At 41.4% G+C, this 20,361-nt stretch overlaps 1 protein-coding gene across 1 annotated transcript in view; it reads right to left on the bottom strand.

The window, feature by feature from the left end:
* Positions 1 to 1,924: 1,924 nt before the first annotated feature.
* The window catches only part of LOC106984198 (uncharacterized), a 32,075-nt gene continuing 13,638 nt past the window's right edge, over positions 1,925 to 20,361 (bottom strand). Inside the window, 5 exon segments of the mRNA XM_053217780.1 lie at positions 1,925 to 3,374; positions 9,094 to 9,240; positions 9,835 to 9,902; positions 19,294 to 19,600; positions 19,603 to 19,825. Of these exon segments, the coding sequence (XP_053073755.1) occupies positions 2,482 to 3,374; positions 9,094 to 9,240; positions 9,835 to 9,902; positions 19,294 to 19,600; positions 19,603 to 19,825 (1,638 nt within the window). The 3' untranslated portion in view covers positions 1,925 to 2,481.

Raw genomic sequence — 20,361 nt, 5'->3', positions numbered from 1 at the left:
TCTGAACAGAAGCATGATCATCATACCCATCACCCACATGGACACATCCTACACATCCTTCACAGTAGACTTCACACCTAAATCCTTCCTCAGGTCTTCTTCTATGAATCCTTGTTTAAATTCCCCATCATGAGTCATGACTATCACATATTTCAACAACAGGGATCATGCACACATTAAACGCTGGAAATACCACAGTCCAGCACTGAAATAGAACCATCTTGAGAATAAACTGGGACATAAAATATGTTAAGAGAAGTGAGTGAGCAATATTTCAATTGTCAAGTGAAGAGATAATGATTTATTTGATTTACTCGTTTTTTTCTCTGGGTATGTGTTACCTTCCAAAATAGAACCTAAGGCTGGGAAAAAAGAAATTAGCTCACGTAAGCTGCACATTCAAACAGCCCTCACACAGGTTAATTGTATTAAGAATGCTTCTGCATATCTCTGAGGGAAAATATCCTTTAAACGGTTCTTAAATGAAAAACCTCAAGACAGGGCATGAATACTTTGCTCCCTAGAGATACTATCACACAGATGAGTCACTTACAAGGAAGTACTTTTGAACATAAGAATTGCATGATGGCAGAGAGTACTTTGGTCTTGCTGTATCATTTGACACATGTTTTCTCATAAGAAGATTTTTCTTCCTTGTTGTTTTTACTGCATTCTGAATACTTCTGATGAATCTTAGAAAGAACAGGTATTTAGAATCTTATGTTTTCCAGACTCAATCTCTAATCTGTCTCCCTAATATTCACTCATTGGTAAATATTCTCAGTCATGTTCACAGACAAAAAAAAAGGACGACTGTAAAAATTCTAATAATCTGGATTTGGAGTGTCTGCAATCCTCATGAGTGACAGAAAGTCACCCATCTAACTGAATTTTCTCTATTATTTTAGCAAGACAGAACCTTTCATCTACTCACTGCAAATGTCACACCATGGAAGGGTAAGGAGAGATATTTCTGGTGGAAGAAAACAAACACTAGAGGGAATTTTAAGCCATCAACAACAATAAAGACGTTCTGAAAGAGAAGTGGGCATCATAAGATTTATCAATCAGATTCTAGCAAGAAAAAGGCGGTCTTCTCTCATTAGGTACTTGGAGAAAGTTTAGAGAAAGAGCATCTTACAAGCTGTAGACACAGGGAATTTGCAAATCACAAGGGACATTACTAGTATCGGTGAAAAATTACAACCCAAACCTGAGAGAGTGAACAAATACTGGAACACAGAAGGAGAGTTGGGTACAAAGGCCACCAAGGGAGGAGCTATGACCTTTGGCATAGGACTGCAGCTAGTCAGAGATGGCCCTGCAGAGATAGAGGTGGGAGAATGGATACCCCAGCCTTACTTTTCTACTTCCACAGGGTCTCTGACTTGGACTTCCCATTGGCCAACCAGGCAGAAGTCAGAGAGCAAGAGATCCCACCAATGCAGTGCATATATATCAGCCTCATGGGGCAAAGAGCCAAGGTGAAGTGTGATTCTGCAGAGGCAAATGAAAAATATGTGGCCCAGATGTGGATTTTTCGGATACAATTGGAGACATCTTAAGTTAGGATTGTCCCTAAAAAAAGAAAAGAGAGAAACACAGTAAAAGAAACCTGTGACTTTCAGGTCTCCATGAACCACAGAACAATCTTTCCAGAGAAACCAAATACCTCCCTAACATAGGACTTGTGGCCATGCGGTGCAACGACACATGTGACCAGTGGTTCAGACACTTAACATGTGCAGGATTTCCGATTTGAATTTTACTGGGTCTTTGAACTCTATATGCCATTGCCTGATTATGCCAACTTTGTGTGAAGAGGGACAGGTGGGAAGGGGAGGCGGTGGGAGTGAGAGCTGGGAAGAGGCTTCATTCTAGTTAGTTCTCGCTGCATAACAAAGCATTCGGAAGCTCAGTGGTTAAAAACAAAACCATCATTTATTTGTTCTCATAAAGCTGCAATTTGGGCAGGACTCAATGGGAATGGATCATCTTTGCTTTCTGCAACTTCGCCTGAGATGGCAGGGCATCCGGAGGGCCCGCTTCTGGGACAGCCAAAGTTGCCTCATTTGCATGGCGGGCAAGTTGGTGTGAGTCACAAATGAAAGGTGAGCTGGGAAGTGGGCCAGCGACTTCAGGCCCTCTGCATGGGGGCCTCTCAAGAGGCAGCCTGGGCTTTCTCACAACATGACAGTCAAGTTCCAAGGGCAAGAACCCCAAGAGGACAAGGAAGCATTGCCCATATGTAACCTTAGAGTACAAGGTGTTGCTTCAACCATCTGCTATTAATTGAAACAGTCCCAGATCTGCTCAGTTCCAAGGTAGAGGACACAGGCCCCACAACTCAGTGGCAGGAGTAACAGGGTCAGGTTATAGGAAGAATAAGTAGAAGCTATTGTCACAGTTGTCTATGGAAACTACAATCTACCACTATCGCAAATCATCATAAATTCAGAAGAAAAAATGAAATGGACTTTACTACCAAAACATATACCATATTTTTGGAAGCACCCACATAATCACATTTAAAACATGTTCAAATATGCCCTTCTCAGCTTCTTCCCTGATATTTTTTGTTTGTTCAGCATACTTCCTCTTTAGAGATTTTATTTTTTCCTCCTGTTCTTCCTGTGATTTATGAGCATATTCCTTTTCTACTAGTTTAATTTCATTATTTAATTGATCAGTGTAGATCTTCCTCAGGACTTTTGCCTGTTGCTTCAGCCTCTTTTCTGTGTCCTTGTAAATGGCATCAGTAAAGTAAGCCCCTCCATTGCTCTGCACCATCTCCTCTATCAGCTCCACCAGCTCCTGCACTTGAGCTTCCTTCTCAGCCTCTGAGGCTCTGTTGTTGAAGGCACAGTAGCGGTTCCCACACTCGCTGATGATGTTTCTTAGTTTCACATCTGCATCTGCTAAGAAGTCACTCAGGCTCTTCTCCTCCAAGTTATCTTTGCGAGTGAACAATATGATCATGTGCCTCAAGGCTGGCTTCCCAAAGAGAGCCTTGATCAATGCCACGGTCTTCTGCTCTTCATCTGTGTAGCGGCCCAGCTGTAGGACCAACACGATGGCATGGGGCCCAGGGCAGGAGTAGAGGACACACTGGCTGATTTCTCTGCATGTGGTATCCAGGGTCTCCTTGGTGTCAAAGAGCCCTGGGGTGTCAACAACAACAAGTTTCCTCCCCTTCCATTCCTGGGATGCTCTTTGACAGCTGGAGGTGACAGCATGGGGAGCAACTCTAGACTCAAAGACTCTACTCCCCAGGATGGTGTTGGCCGTTGCGCTCTTCCCACTTCCAGTTTTCCCCACTAGTACAATCCTCAGAGTGTTGTCCTGAGGGTACGCCATGTCACTACCAGGAGCCTCTGGGGCATAAAAAAGGGAAGGAGAAGAAAAAGAATCAATGGAGGTAAGTGGAAACCATCACCTCACTCTTATGACCTTTGTGTTCCTCCCTGAAATCCTGCAGTAGTCTACTATCCGTGTTGGTCCCATAAATACAGAAAGATGAAACAATCCAATCACCATGGGAGAAACAACAAAGTAGTTAAAGAGTTCCCCTACAAAAGAGTACCAGGCCCAGATGGTTTCATGGGTCTCATTTAAACTATTCTTAAACTATTCCTGATGACTTAAAACAGAAGGAAACCTTTCCAATTCTTTCTATGACACAAGTATGATATTGATCCCAAAGGTTAACAAAGATTTCACCAATAAATAAAGCTACAGACATGTCTCATTTGCAAATACTAATGCAAAAATCCCAAATAAATTGTCAGACACTAACAAGTAATACCCCAAAATTACATGTGATTTATTTCAGAAATACTAGGGTGGTTCAATATGAGAAAATGGATTGTTACAACACATCTCTAGTAGTACACTAAGAAGAAAAATACCTCGATGCAGAAGAGACAACTCCCCACATTCAACACTGATTTAATAGATACTTCTTTAACGTGATTTTATATAAATATAAGTTAAAAATTTTTGTCACCACTTTTTCCCTGCAGCTAAAATAGTTGACTATTACGTTCATTTGGATGAATGAAGAAAGAAAATTAGCCTGTAGAGTCAACAAAGAGAAGAACGATGAGGGAGGGCCAGCTGTACCAGATAGTAAAATATTTTAGCCCCTATAATTAAGGTAGTAGGACGTGTGTGTGAACAGAGACAGAACGGAAAACAAAAACAGACAATTCAGAAATAGACCAAATTGGTCTACTATATTCATGAGTATCCAGTTCAATTGTATTATGTTACATTTATCTTCCATGAGGCATCTGTGAGTATCTCACAGCAATGGGGAGAAAGATGGACTAATAACCAGCATTGAGATAACTACAAACCACACAGAAAAAGACAAAACTGCACCCACGTCTTCATGCCATTCACATACTAAATACATTAGAAATATAAACACTAAAAAACAATCCACATAAATACTAGAAGAAACTCAGACATAGCCTTTGTAACCTAGGGGCGGGGAAACTCTTTCTAAGATTTGAAAGATTGTAAGGAAAAGGATTCATACATCTGACTACATAAAAATCTAAAAGACAGTGGGAGACAATGAACACCACAGACAATTAAAATATGAATGTCAGACTATATCAAAGAGGGTTAATTCTCCACTTATACAAAGAATACCTAAAAGTAGAGAGACAAATGTCCAATACCTCGATAGAAAGTGGAGCAAGACATAGGGATAAACAGTTCAAAGAAAAAAAGAAATGCCAATGCTCCTCAACTATGTAAACATATATGAACACTAACTTAAATTAGAGAAAAATAAATCCAACATAGGAAAAGAAAAAAACTAAATACGACAAATTAAAATTACACTGAGATACTATTTCTCCACTTACAGATTTGGCAAAAGTCCAAAAATTTGCTGCTATAATCAGTCGGTAAAGGTTTAGAGGAAACAGGTTTTCTCCTCCATGGCTAATGAGAATAGAAAAACAGTCTAAAACCTACAAAAGAGAAATTAGCAATATCATACAAATTACATATACATTTATTCTTGGATTGTGAGTCCCAATTTTAGGATTTATGCCTGTAGTGCAAAAGGGCAGGTCACCCCTAAACGTGCAACTTTGGCATACTGACTATTTCATACAAAAGTAACTTAAGATACAGCCTGTGTGGCAAGATTAGTAAGACCCTCTTCTGTCCCCGTGCAAGCAGGAAACAAATCTCCCATGTAAAAGGTGCCCTTCCTGTCCCAGGAGGTAAAGAGACACCCTTATGACCAGGGATGGGAGATTTAGAGCCAAGAAGACTGTATTAACAGCCCACTACTTTCTAATTTACTACCCCAGCCCAAAGTCTCTTTAGAATTCCTCCCTAACAGATGCTTCCAAAGTTAAGTGTTCCTTGTTTTGTCACTCCCTCACAGATCCATCGTCTCTTTGCCTAAAAACTATAAAAACTGCCTGCCTTGGTCATTTCTCTTGGTTTTAGTTTCATCACTGAGCATCTGTGCACACTGCTTTTTTTTTCTCTTGTTAATCTGCCTCAAGTAAATGTAATTCTTAGTGCAGCTGGAAGACCTTGAAGGGTAGAGGAAGAAGTTTCCCTTTCTTATATTCCACAGCTACACTGACAAAACATAGGAAAAGATTAGGCATACGTTTATTCTCCACATCACTATTTGTAATAGCAAAAGACCAAAAATCTACCAAATGCCCACTAGTAGGGGTCTGATTGAATAAACCAAGGTACATACACACAGTGATGTACTATCCGACTGTAGAAAGGAATAAGAAATACCTCTCTATGCCCGGATGGAGAGATCTCCAGGATATTTCATTAAGCAAAAAAAAGGCAAAGTGAAGAAAATAATATTTAGTTTACTGTCATTTCTCTAATGGGGAGGAACATGAACTGTAGGTACAAAATACAACATATATTTCATGCACATGAAAAAGCAATGGCAGATCATCTGAACCGTCACCAAAGAAGTTACTGACAGAGGGATGGGAGGAATAAGGCGGGGGACAAGGTAGAAGCTGGGAACTACTTTGAGTATACTTAGATTTCATAGATTTATCTTGAAAGCATGTACTTCCTCCTTTTTGAGAGTTCGAATTACAGCTCTTTTCCTTTATGAAATACCTACATGTGTACCTGTTGTTGCTGGCTGACATAAATTCAAAGAGGATTTTTCATTTCTACAAAAAAAGCTGAACACGAATACAGCGTTCCGCATTTGTTTTACAGCCTGTTGAGCTAATGGAGAGACCGAGTGGGCCCTTGTCCACGCCAGCTGCCAATATACCTTCCCCGGGAACCTCACACAGGGGTTCACCATCCAGCCACCAGAGCTGTGAGCCAAATGAGCGCGTGGGCTTTCTCTCAATTGAATTTGTGCATCTGTTAACAAGTTGTGTCTAAAAGTATCAGAAACACATAAGGGAGGTTATTTGGGAGAGATCTGGGAATGCGCACCCTTTTTCCATGTACATTGATGGTAATTGCTTCTCTCCTTTATGTCATTTTGTTTCATAAAAGATTTCATAGGAACGTTCTGCTTGCAGATAGTGAGGAACATCTGGAAATAGCTTACATAAGTATAAACAAAAACTATATTTTCAGATAACTAGTAAAAATCAAAGCAAATGAAATACATAGTATTTGGAGTAATAGACAAACCATACAAAGAATTGGTCCAAGAAACTTGAAAATAAAGTTGCTTCATTGGCTATTGTCCTAATGGGATATAGTGTAAGGCCAAATAGGGGGAAAAAACGTCAAGAAAATCTTAAATTGTTTTCAGGAATCCTGTCCTATTCTTAGCTTTTTGTGCACATGTGTACTTTTGAAGCCCAAGGACAAGCCCAGTACCAATGAGCACCCTTAGTGCCCATACTGTGCTCTTCAAATGCCATTTCCCACCAAAAATATTAGGACTCTTAGGAGAAGGTACCGATTCCAGATCTGGGCCAAGAAATGTGCAAGTGGATCTTAGACTATCTAGTCATACTAGAAAGCGAGGATGCTATCAAAAACTACTCAGACCGTGGGACGCCTGGCTAGCTCTGTCAATGCAGCATGCATCTCTTGATCCCACGTTCATGAGTTCTAGCCCACATTGGGTGCAGAGATCACTTTCAAAAAAAAATGTTTGGATCTTACCGAAAGGACTACAGGGCCAACTTGAAGAGGCTGACTGGACAGAGATGGGGTAATTTGACTACCAATGAGAATAATAATGTCAATGGATTAAAATTCATCAAATATGTTGAAGTTCATGAATTCATATCAATACCATCATCGCAAAAGAAGTGAAGTGTTCTCTTTGGGGTATGCTAGGAAATGATGTCATCAGTCTGAACATGGACAAAAAAGAATCAAGCATTCCTTTTGTCTTATTAACTACACCTTATGAAATGAAAGTATGATTCAGGGGAAGTTTCTTTTTATAGGATTATGCCATCCAATCAATGAAGAAAGATTGATAGAATTATACTACTATAATTTGCGACCATTAATGAAACAAAGTTACTCTAGGCTATCATTACTGTCTGCTACATTCCAGAAAGAGACAGAAGAATATATAAGGTGTCTTCTGATGGAAGTTTACAACTGCACCTATGAAATATTGCCACCCAAATAACCAGGCAAGCCTTAATCTGATCAAGCCTCTCCTTAAATTTAAATTTATACAAAACATGGAAACTAGAAGAACATGTAATATGACATCTTGAGGATTTAAAGAGCAAAATGTACACTGTCCAATTCTCTTGGAAAAAGGACCAACCGTTTCTTAAACAGAAACATTTTACAAAAAGAAACAGGAAGGTAAAAACTTATTTATCAAATAACCTTAAGAGATATGAAAGAATCGCTATTTATGAACCATATTGGAGCTGATTTCAATTTTAAAATCTATGAGACAATCTGGGAATTGGAATACACCTGGTAATTTTTAAAAATTCTAATTGCTTTTTGAAATCTGATTATGGTATATTTTAATGACCTTTATCTTCCAGACATAGATATGGAAGTATTTACTGATAAAGTGATAAAATTTTTAGTATTCTAGTAATTTAATACCTTTTAGTATTCTAATGTTTAAAGTGTATGTATGTATATATGTATGTATTTAATCTCTACACCCAGCATGGGGCTTGAACTCACAACCCTGAGATCAAGAGTCCCATGCTCTTCCCATTAAGCCAGATAGGCGCCCCCACTCTAATTTTTGAAATGAGGAGATTGATGTGGCTCAGAAATGCTGAGAAAGTTGCCCAAGGTCACTGTGCTAAAGGGCTTTGGGCAGAGAAGGGATCCAATGCAAAGTATGTCTGACCTCTACACTCATGCATAACACTTTGCATGCTCTGGTCTCTTCCTGGTTCCTTCTCAGGTCCTTGATTCTACATTTCTGTTTACATTGGATCAGAAATAGATCATGGGAGGCCAGGGGAGGTAGTTCACTCTCTGTCCAGAAACATGAACTGGTAGCAACCCTGGAATTAGGGAAGGCAACCAAAGGGCTTCACGCACATTTGTTTTCTATAGAATAGCTCATTCTCTCCCCATGGCATCCCTTCCTTACCTCCTCTGTTACACTGTCGATCACACCATTTCTCTCTTACATGTTGGAAAGGACACAGCCACCTGAATTTTAGACTTCCTGTGCCATTTGTGACCTGGGTATCCCAGGGAATTTCATAAAACCACACGCACACCGTCTAGGATTCAGATTTTTTTTTTTTCAGGAAAAAAGAGGGATTGGGACAGACTGGTCTCTAAATTGCCTTCCAGCTCTAAAGACCTGCCTGGAGGACACTAGTTTCCCACTAAGGGAAATGGATGGGGTGTCAGGCAGCACTCACTCTGTCATGACAGCAACTGATGGAAGATATGCTGTTCAGCAAGTTTGTCCTGCTAAATAGGAGACATGTGGACATGGGCCACTCAATCTGCTTACTCCCACTCTTTCTCCCCCGGGACCCCTGTGGCAGCATCCTGTTTGCCGGGCTGCTGGCACGGTACTTGGTCCCCTCTCAGACCAGGACCCACACCCTGTGTCCTGCTGCCCCTCCCGACTCTATTGCCCTAGGCCAGGCTCACCTTCTTTCCAATGAGCTGATGAGTTCCCCAGTGTTCTCCAAAGAAGCTGTTTGAGCTGCTGCTTTTGTTTAACTGAGAGGAAAAAGTGTTTGCACCCTTTACACCTCTGAGGCAGGAAGCTCAGATTGGGTGGACCTAGTGAAGGAACTATTCGTATTTAAAGAGACAGAAATATTACCCTATAATTTGGGGAATGCTTTAGTTTTACCAAGGTGTAAGCTTTTTCTCCATGTGCCTGCTCTCACACCAAATTTTCCAAACCTATATTTGTTGTTTGGGGTTATACTGGTGGATCCCAAAGGCCCTTATTAAGTGACCCAAATCATGCACACAGAGCCAGGCGTGCTCTCTGATCATCTTCTCTGATGGAGTGGGAGATGCTGGGTTGATTCTGGGAGAAAGGAACTCAGATATGTGGCTAGATGTGTCCAAATTTAGAGACTGGGATACTTCCCAGTGATTGCATCATATGGGCTTTCATGATGGTCTTTCATGAAGCTCTCAAGTTACTCATTAAAAATTTAACAGCGCTCAGGTACAAAGCCAAAAGAGTCTAAACCATTGAGAACCAAGAGTAAAAGAGGACGACGTAGCCTGGAAAAAGTCATCCAATGAACACACACCTTCTCTAGTTTTCTTCATATGGTTCTCTCAAGCCCAAAAATAGGCATGACCTGACCAGAAAAGATGGACCCAGGGAGGAGAATCATCTTTCCCCTAAACCTGCCTACCTTCCCCTACCCCAGACCCAGGCAGAGATAGACTTTTTCAGATTTAGCCAGTACACCCATTCCAACCTGCTCTGGAAACTATGAGATGAGAAGCAGATGGTCAAAGCTCTCATGGTTGACCAGCTGTTCCAATTATTTGTTGCATCACCATAAAATTATTATGGTTTTGATTATATATTTTTGTTCATTACTTTGAGACATGGGACTAGCCGATGCTGAAGCTTAAAAGTGGGTACTAAGAAGACTAAATGTGGCAGGAAGTAATGTATAATGGGGTGACAACCAATGGAAGGAAGTAGCTACATTTTGAAATTACCGTGTTAAGTAGTATATTATTGGTCAATATCATTGGACTACTTATTGGTGTTAATGACTTGGAGGGCCCCAGGTAACTGTTCTCCAACTTGCAATAAAGACACAGACCAGGACCAGCTATGTAATTTGCAGGGTCTGGCACAAAATAAAAATCCCAGGCCCTTTGTCAAAGAGAATCAAACAAACAAACACACATAAACACACACACACACACACACACACACACAAAACTTAAGAATTTCAAGATAACATCACAGGGTCCTTTACATACCCATGAAGTTGGTCTTGATGAGGCTCCATACATAGAAGTCTAGAGGAGAGCCAGAACCATATGTCCTACTCAAAATATCTCTACCATTGCCTAGTTTCATTTCAATCTATATATTCCTTGAGTGAGACGTGTCCAGCCAGAGCCACCTTGGATGTTTCCTGGTCAGCTAATTGCTTCTCCAGGTATTATCCTCAGGTATGCTGGTAAGTTCCCTAGTGGGAACGGGAGAGTAGTTGACACAGAATCCATGGATGCCACAGGAAATCAGATGTGGGTCTCAAATGGTAACAGTCTTGCGATCATTGGTTAAAGAGGAGCATGTGGCTCTTATCAGTCCCATGCTGAGCCCTAAGTTATGAGTGATCTCCTTCTAGAAGATATTTGATAGAGCCAGTCTTGCCCCATATCTGCATTGCTCACTTAGCCACGTTTCTCATCATTGAGGGCTTCCTTCCACTTCCTTTTTTTATGTTTTCCTTTTATTATTTCAATCTCACACACACAAAGCAATGTGGATATAATGAATTTTCAAAAAGTTGTGGGGTCATTAAAAGATATTCTTTAAATTCTACAGGAGTCTTCTTGTGGGAATCAGGGAGTTTTCTGCTGCTTAGATCTAGATGGCCTCAAAGCTCAACTTATTAAAACATTGCAGAGATAATAACAGGAGATGAAAAAGAATCGTTCCCTACATTGTCCTGGTTCTTCTACATATCATCTCTATAACCTGGTGAGTCAGTTTTCCATTGTTGCCATAACAAGCTATCAAAACTTTAGTAGCCTAAAACAATATAAAATTAATCTCCAACAATACTGGAAGACAAGAATATGAAATTAGTCTTATGGAGATAAAATCAAGGTCCTGCAGAGCTGGTTCTTTCTGGAGGCTCTAGGAGACAATCCATTCCTTGCCTCTTTCATCTTCCAGAAGCTGCCTGCTCTCCTGGGCTTGTGGCCACATCACACCAATCTCTGCTGCCTTCATCACAATGCCTTCGTACCTCTTCCTTAGAAGGACATTTCTGATTACATCGTGGGTCCACTCAGATAATTCAGAATTATCGTATCTCAAAACCATTAACTTAATAACATCTGCAAAATACTTATGGAATAAGGTAACATTCACAGGCTCTGGGGATTAGGGTGTGGACATATTTCTGGGGCCACCATTCAATCTGCCACATTTGGGTAAGTTAAACTATCTGCAACTCACTTTCCTAATCATTAAAATGGAGTACTTACTTCAGAAGGTCGTTGTGAAACCAGACAAAGTCGTACGCATGAAGTGGTTCTCAGACCATAGTGATTAACAGGTAGTAGTTAGTAGTAATAACAACCCTCAATGCTAGTCTCATAGATTACCATTCTGAGGCTCATCTACACATCATAGATGCTGTCTTAGTCAGCGTGGACCGCCATAATACCACAGCCTGGGAGCAGGAACAACAGGAATTAATATCTCACAGTTCTGGAGACTGGGCAACTCAAGCCCAATGTGCCAGCCAACTTGTTTCCCTGGGGAAGGCTCACTTCCTGATTTGCGGATGACACAGTCTCACTGTGTCCATACATGATGGAGGGAGGAAGCAACTCTCTGCTATCTCTTCTTACAAGGGCACTAATCCCGTCAAGACGACCCCAGATTCATGAACTCATGGAAACCCACTTACCTTATCCCCAAATACCATCATGTTGCCGGTTAGGGATTCTGGAGCCTTCTCTCTTGGTGCCAAAAAAAAAAAAAAAAAAACTAGTCACTTCTACTTTGTAACAATATCCTTTAAGTGAATTGTTGGATATCACTCAAGGTTTCCTGGTTTCTCCCCACTCACTCAACCCCCAAAGGGCACTGCATGAAAAGGAAGACTCAGCACCTCCACAGCCTGTCTACCAGGATAAGGCATTTGGATTATCTATACCCCTGCACTCACATGTCTTTAATGAAATTGTCTTCTGTCTCCACGGATGTGCAAGAAGAGCTGCCTCTTGCAGGATAATGGCAGCCTTGTCACAAAAGAGATATAGGTGTTAGGTGTGACAGTGCACTTGGGGCTGAATCCCTCAAAGGAAACATTGACCAAAACCTCATGAAGTAAAGACCATGCCCCCCAAAGAGCCTCTTACTGTCTTCCACGATGTTTTATTTGGTTATGAACCACAACCATTAAGTCCTGTTCTCAAACAGGTCTCTGCTTCCTCCTAAGGCTTCTCCGAAGATCTGCCAAAAGTGACCACTCAGAATTTGTGTCTTCACCAGAGGGTCACAGTCTTGGATCTTCAGGAGAAAAACTGTCAGACATGCTCTGAAATACTGTTGCCTCAAAGAGACTCTTCAGAGCAGGTTTCCAAGATGGCAGCACTGACTCAATGCTCAGACTAGACTGTGCCAGGGAGAGAAGCCAGGACTATTGGGACTCTCAGTCTGGAAGCATATGTACCTCATGAAATCAGACGACTGACTCAAGATCCAGCAGAGTGAGAAATAATGACATAGGACTGAGTGAACAGATTCAAGATGTGCCATTGTGGTTATTTGTTTGGAATATTGATGGCATTCTGTTTAATGTTCTACTTGTATGACTATTTGAAGAAACCTTATGTATTTCTCCTTAAACTATCTCTAATCCATGATTTAGTAGACTGTTTATTTGTAAGCCCATAGCAACCATTTTTAACTGTCATCTGATTTTCACTTAACCTCAGAATTCAGAAACAAACTCTTCTACTGAGTTTTATTCACTTTCATGATGATAGAACCAATTGCATAGGTTTAATAAAAATCTGTCATCTTGTTTACAAAGATACCATTGGAAAAATCGATTCTGCAGCAAGGCCTTATGTACAGTGTGATATTTGAGAGTGATTGTCATTTAATCAAAGACCATCAGACCACTGCTAAGGAGCAATTGTTGGTGTTACATGTGGGGCTAATGTCTCCAAAACCTTCATAAGAAAACTAATATGATGTCTGGCATCCAGGATCCCAGTCTCTCAGGTATTAAGGAAGTCCACTCCCTCGTAGTCCAGAAACCTAGGCAAATTTTGGAGACCTCGGGAAGAGGGAAATTCACTGAGATTTATGGGTACAGCATGCAAAGTTTACTAGAGAAAGTGTTTGGGCCTTGGTTTCCTACTCCTAGGATAGAAGAATGGCAGGGGCTTTGAAAAGTCTGATTCAAAATTCATTTTGAAAATTTCCAAAGGAAGCTTATCCTTTGGAATTGATACTTGCTTAATATGATTAGGCTCTAGATTTCCTGAACAAACTCAAGGAGGCTTTTCCAGTTAATTAAGATTCTTGCTGCATCTGTATAAATAATCAGGCCGTGCATAGTAAAAACAATCTTCTAGGATCAACAATACTTGTTGGAAACTGCTTATGATCACAAAGTAGAGAAAACTATGAAAATGATCCAGAATTTAGAAATAGGCAAGAGAGATTACTGGAGTGTTCTATTGTTCTGTGTGGTGCTGTGCTTGATGATCAGCTGTGATATTTTACAACACTTTAAGGACAGAGAGAATTTTTCCACATCTCTGCCTTATAGATACTCAGCGAATTTTCTGCTGGTGGAATATAGAACTCAAAAATTACATTTTACTACTCTCTTGAACCCATCAACCCTTGATTTCAAATGAAGTTTGTGTTTCTGTTTGTTTGTGTTTTTTGTTTTATTCTTTGCTTATTTGTTTGTTTTTCACTAGGTTTCACACCCAGCATGGAGCCCAAACTCAACACCCTAAGGTCAAGACCTGAGCTGAGATCAAGAGTCAGACGCTTAACTGATTGACCCCTCAAAGGAACTTTGATCCAATTATACTATCATACTGGTTCTCTAGTCACGCCATGAGTTGAGCAAAATCTTTGATGTGTTTATACTTGCCCAAGAGGCATGATTTTGCTTTTTTTCAAAACTGCACTCAGACAAGTAAGAGAGGGAGAAATAGCATGATTCAAGCCTTGGAGGTGGAAATATACTGGACACAGGCAGAGAACAGCTAACAATTTGGAGAGCAGGAATCATTACCAGCCTTTACTGAGGGCCCACTGTGTCCCAGGCACTGGCCTCTCCATCATTATCACCTTCGTTCCTTACAAAAGTGTAAACAGATATTAACGGGAACAATGATATCTAGAAGAATCTCATTCTTGGGAGAGAAGTTGAGACTGATTATAATGACTGTTGAATACCAGGCCAAGGAATGTGGATTCTAAGCCCTAGGCAGTAGAAGATTTCCAAGAGGCAGAGACCTACACAAACTATCCCAATAGGCTTAACCTAGCAACTGCAACTAGGACTGGAGACGAAGAGATCAGGGGTACTGTACCCTCACACTGCACACACTGTCCCTCTCTTACCATCCATCCTAGGTTGAATTGTGTCCTCCTAAAGAAGTCCTAATCCTGGTACCTGAGAATGTGACCTACTTTGGAGCACGGTCTCTGTGATGTCATGTAATGAAGTTAAGGTTGGGCCCTACTCCAATGCTTGGAATCGTTTCATTCACAGTGAGAGAAGTTTACACACAGATACACACAGAGAGCACCATGTGACAAAAGAGGCAGATTTGGAGCGAAGCACCTAGAAGGCAAAGAACAAAGCAGGCCAGCCAGCACCAGAAGCTAAGAAGCAGCAAAGAAGGATATTTTCCCAGAGACTTCATGGAGATCATGGCCCTGAGAACGTCTCGGTTTGGCACAGTAGCCATAACAATGAGACAGTAAGTTTCTGCTCTTTAAGCAACAGTTTGTGGTCATTTGTTACAGCAGCTCCTGGGGGAACTAATATATTTTAAGGCCAAGAAGTAGTGTCCTGCTCTGGTAATTACATAAAATGTAGGAGTCGTTTCGAAATTGAGTAATGCATGAAGGCTCGAAGATTCTGAGGTACATGATAAAAAGAAAGGCCTAAGAGGATGTCGGTGGTAGGATGAATATCCAGGTCACTTTCTGGTGAGGTCCCAGAGAGAGGTGGGGACCACGCTGCTGGACATTGGAGGGATGATGGCACTTGCTATAAAATGGCAGGTGGCAGGGGGCAGGGGGCAGGGAGGCACGGAAAGGGATTGTATGCTTTTTCAATCCCAGATAATATTTATATTATCCAGACTCTAAATTCTGGTTGAAACATTTTGCTTATTTGTCTGAAGCATTTCCTCCTGTTCTTTCTTTTGGAGTGAATTCCTTCATTTCTTCATTTTGGATGAAAAAGAAATAATAAAAAAATAAAGATTAAAAGTTAAAAATTTAAAACAACACAACAAAAATCAAATAAAGGATGCTAGTTCCTAGGTGTGTTCTGGTCTGGTTGTTGAAAGAAACTCGATAGAATAGAGAAAAAAGGGAAAGAAAGGGGGGAAAGGGAATAAAAAGAAAATGTTTGATAATTAAAAAAAGAATACAATAAAATAGAATAGAGTGAAATGCTGAAAGTAAAATGGAATAAAAAATTTTACAAGAAAGTAAAAAAATACAGTAGATATAATTTAAAGAAAAATATTTTTTATAAAATCAGAAAATAAAAATAAATTTTTTCTCTTTCTATATTCAAGTATAAGAAAAGAAGAAGGAAAAAGAATGAATGGATGGACTAGCGAACAGAATGAAATATGAATGAAATTATATCCAGTTTCCACTAGAAGTCAAACTATGGAGAAACCTATAGTCTGTAAACTAAGGTGGTGGAGAGACTCATGTTCCTCTAGAGCTTGGTTGGCACAGTTGGATAGGGCTTGGTGTGACGGCTCCGTTTACACTAGATGGCACTGCTTAAATTACTGGGGTAGATCACTGTGGCACCTGTATCCATGAATGCACATGGGTGGGAGAGGTGTAAATGGTATCACCTACCTACCCAGTCTCTAGCATCAGAACTCTGTGCTCTCACTGACTGGCAATCATGCACCCCTCCTTTGTCCCTGGCTTCTGTCCACTCCCTGCCTCTACACTATCCAGAACCAAGTCATCAGCCTGCCAGGTGGTACCTCCCTTTTGAATTTTATCTCAGATGAGGCTGTGATTCCAAACCCCTCATTTTTGAGGGCCCTGTGGCTTGGACCCACTCTGACCCCCTCAGGGAGTGTCTTGCCAAGACTTGCTTGGGTGCTGGCCGCCCTTGCCCCCAGGAAAATTCGCATGACCATGTTGCTGCTGAAGCCCAGAGACTATGGCCAGGTGCCAACATTCCCAGAAAAAATTCACACAATCTTGTAGCAGCAGCATCTAAGAGATTATGGTAAATCACACCACACATCTGGCATCAGGTTTCACTGCTTCCTAACACCCTTGATCAACACCAACAAATGGCTGTTCTCTAGGGTCTGCTGGGACCTTTGCCTGTGGGGAAGCTGCATAGCCTCTACCAAATGTCCTCTTAACTGGGGAACCACCTCTCCCCATGTGGCCAGAGACCCCTCACCCTTGGACCTTGCTGTCTATTCCTGGGGATTTGCCCTTCCCACCAGAACACCACCAGGCATTGAGCTGTATAATTTCCAACTCTGTCCTCCCCTGTTTATAGAGTGGCATTGAACTTTCTTCTTTCTCGTTTCTCTCTTTCTTGTTCAGTCCCTTGTGTGTGTTTCCACTCTTTCTCTGTCTCTCCAGCTGCTTTCAGGGAGAATTTTTTCATGTACTCTCCCCGCTGTCTCAATCCTCTTTCCACAAGCAAAAATAGTTCCCTAACAACTGAGCCTTCTCTCTCCACCAGTTCACCTCTCCATGCTGCATACCTGTGAAGTTCTGTGGCTCAAGTTATGAAGATGGTTATGTTAATCCTCAGATACATTTTCTAGGTGTTAAAAATGCTTTGGTGCTGATCTAGCTGAAATTCAGGGATGAGAGAAGCAGAAAACTTCCAAAACTCTGCCATCTTGGCCCCTTCTCTTAAGTGACTATTTCTAAAAGGATTGTGAGCTTCTTTGTGTTGTGCTTCTCTAATGCTTGAGATTAATTAAAAGTTCAGTCTACACCGGGATTTATTGGTAGAACATGGAAATGTACTTTGGGAAACCTTAGAATGGATAATGTAAGAAGTACCCAGGAGAAAAGTAGAAAAGGGGTAGAGACACCTCTTATTGTTATACATATATTAAAGACAATTTTTGCTCCAGGAAAACCAGAAAGGTCTCTGAAGCCTTGGTTACACATAATATCTATCAGTGAATAATTAATGAATCCAAGGAAAAGGTAGTGTTTAACTGGCAGAGGGGTTGAGTATGTGGCTGGGAATTTCCAGGGAAAAGGAGGAGAGATGTGCTGAGAGTAAACCAAAACTGGCTCCAAAATCATCTTGAACTTTTACCAAAAGGTAAAATTCAGTGTTCTTAGAAGAAATAACAAAGGGGGTCACCTGAGTGGCTCAGTCCATTGAGCATCTGACTCTTGGTTTCGGCTCAGGTCATGATCTCACAGTTCATAGGATTGAGCCCTGTATCGGGTTCTGCACTGATGTGTGGAGGCTGCTTGGCATTCTTTCTCTCTCTGCCTCTCCCCTGTTCATGCTCTCTCTCTCTTTCTCTCAAAATAAATAATTAACTAATTTTAAATTAAGTAATAAAAAATAGCAAAGGTATTTTCCAAGAAAGAGTGGACTCCAATTTTATAGAAATATGAGAGAAGAGAAAATTTTTATTTTAATACAAGCAAACAATTCAACTGGGAGGGGGTGTAAGTAATGAAGGTCTGAGGTGATGGAGGTGAAGTGGCAACAGTTTCACATGAAAAGAAGAGAACTGGTTATTCAGCAAATATATTGCATTGAGGTCAGTCAAAGAGTTACCATACATACATCTGAATACAGCAAACAGTTGTTCTCTTCTGTGCTGAATCTCCGTCTTTCAACTGCTCTTTCTGGCATTTCACTTAGTTGAGTTCTGAGAGGTCTATTTTCTAAACAACTCTTTGTCCTTCAGTAGGCAGCTGATAAGGAACAATTTGAATCCTTGTGTAAAACTGTTACTACATAAATTTCCATTCATCTGGAAAGAATTCTATAAACATCTCCACCGATAGATTACCCAACACGAAGAACAAGTCTTTCTAACAAATCATAGGGGGAAGGTGATCACTGTGTCCTAAAGGAAAAATAAGTGAGTAGAAGCAACAGAGGGAGAAGACCCACCAATCTAGAAAGAAACTAGATTTTTCTCGGGATAAATAGACAAAGTTTGGGGTCACCTTTATACCTTCTACTCTGGAGTTCCACAAATTGAGAATTCGTCCCTCCCCTGTTAAGTCAATCAAGCATCTACCAATCTCCAACAGTGAATCTGATTATACCCCTTAGTCCTGAGAGTCTGAGAGACAGAAGCGAGAGTGCTCCAAGGTTGGTGAATGAGTTCAGGGGTGCGGGGGCTGGGTGGGGGGGTGGCAGACAGTGGGCAGGGCCAGCGGGAAATATGCAGGAAATAGGGAGATCTTTTCATTCAGGTAAATCTTACATAAACAGGTGAGAGAAAACAGGAAAAACTATCTGCAGTGCTTCCATGATCAATTCAAGGTTCCTGCAATGAGTCTCACCTTCATATCTGGCGTTCTGCTGCTTTAGGGCATAGAAAGCCTCTTTCCCTGCCAATTCTCTCTCCATTTGTTCCTTTCATTACTGCCGCTCCAGTTTATCCTCCAGCTTCCTGATTTTTTCTTCAAACTCCTCTCTTACCTGCACTCTATGTCTCTCTAGCTGTGCTCCATAAAATTCTTGCATCTCTTGGATTTGTTTCTGAATCTCCTCTTTGGCCTTTTGGTACATCTTCTTAGTGTAGCATCGTCCTTCATTCTAGGCCACAATGCGCTAGACCGGGGCCAGCAGTTGGCTTCTCTGGGCCTCCTGCTCAGCTCCTGTCGCACCATTCTTGTACACGCAGTAGCGATCACGGAACTACCCCTCGAGCCCTCGGATGCCTTCGGGTGCTTCCTCTAAGTAATCATGGAAATTGATGCCATCCAAGTCATCTTTCCGGGTGAAAAAGAGAATCATGTACCTCCTAGCTCTGAGTCCAAAATTTACTGGATCTTCTCCAACCTTGTGCTCTTCCTGCATGTACGGGACCAGCTGTCCCATCAGGGGCAGGGTGTGAGGTCCTGGGGAGGTCAGGAAGATGTAGCAAGTAAACTCTTTGCAGGTGTCAGCATCCTGTGCCTCGGTGTCAAAAATGCCTGGTATATCCATGACACACTTTCTCTTACCTGCCACCTGCTGCTCCCTTTCTTACAGGTCTTGGTGGCAGATGTTGTGGCAATTCTAGAAGGAAACACTTTCTCTCCAAGGGTGCTGTTGCCCATGGCACTTTTGCCTGCTCCGATCTTACCCACTAAGAAAAGTCTCAACTGTGAATCTCTGCCATCTTGGTTTCTAAGCCCTGGGATATCAGGAAACAAAATCCACAGCATTAGGAGGTAATCCTGCTGCTTCCTCTACACTGCCCCCCCATTTCCCCTCACACACACCCCTCCTCTGGTGCCCCATAAGTGACTGCTGCACTCCCAGGAACTCTATAGAAGGCCCTTCTAGAGAAGCATATTCAAAGTCTATAGAAAGCCTGAAGTTCTCTTGCAATACTTGGGGAATGCCCAAGTACTTTCCAGGATTTTCTGGAGCTTCTTACTCTTACTTTTTGTCGGTAAGTAGCCCACAGAAGAGGAAACAAAATATTGTAGTTTACAAAGAGAATTCTGAGCTGCTGCCGCTGGTAGCTATTCCTCATAAGAGCAATGCAGCAAGTAACATAAAATCTGACTTTGGGGCATCTCAGTAGGAGACTCCCCTCCCCCATTTATATTCAGAATGGAACTTTTCTTCTCCGATTAAGAAGCCAGCTAGGCAGGTTACACAAGCCAACTCATCCTTGTAGGGTACAAAAGGGATGCCTGTGTGGAAAGACCAAGTGTCTTTTTCTATTTCGTGTGTGCAACCATCCTGTCAGGTTGCGACAGGAGAGAGAACAATTAAT

This window comes from Acinonyx jubatus, chromosome A2 (assembly GCF_027475565.1).
Source record: "Acinonyx jubatus isolate Ajub_Pintada_27869175 chromosome A2, VMU_Ajub_asm_v1.0, whole genome shotgun sequence".
Lineage (NCBI taxonomy): Eukaryota > Metazoa > Chordata > Mammalia > Carnivora > Felidae > Acinonyx > Acinonyx jubatus.
Note: the sequence above shows the minus strand (reverse complement) of the source record. Positions and strands in the feature narration are given on the sequence as shown.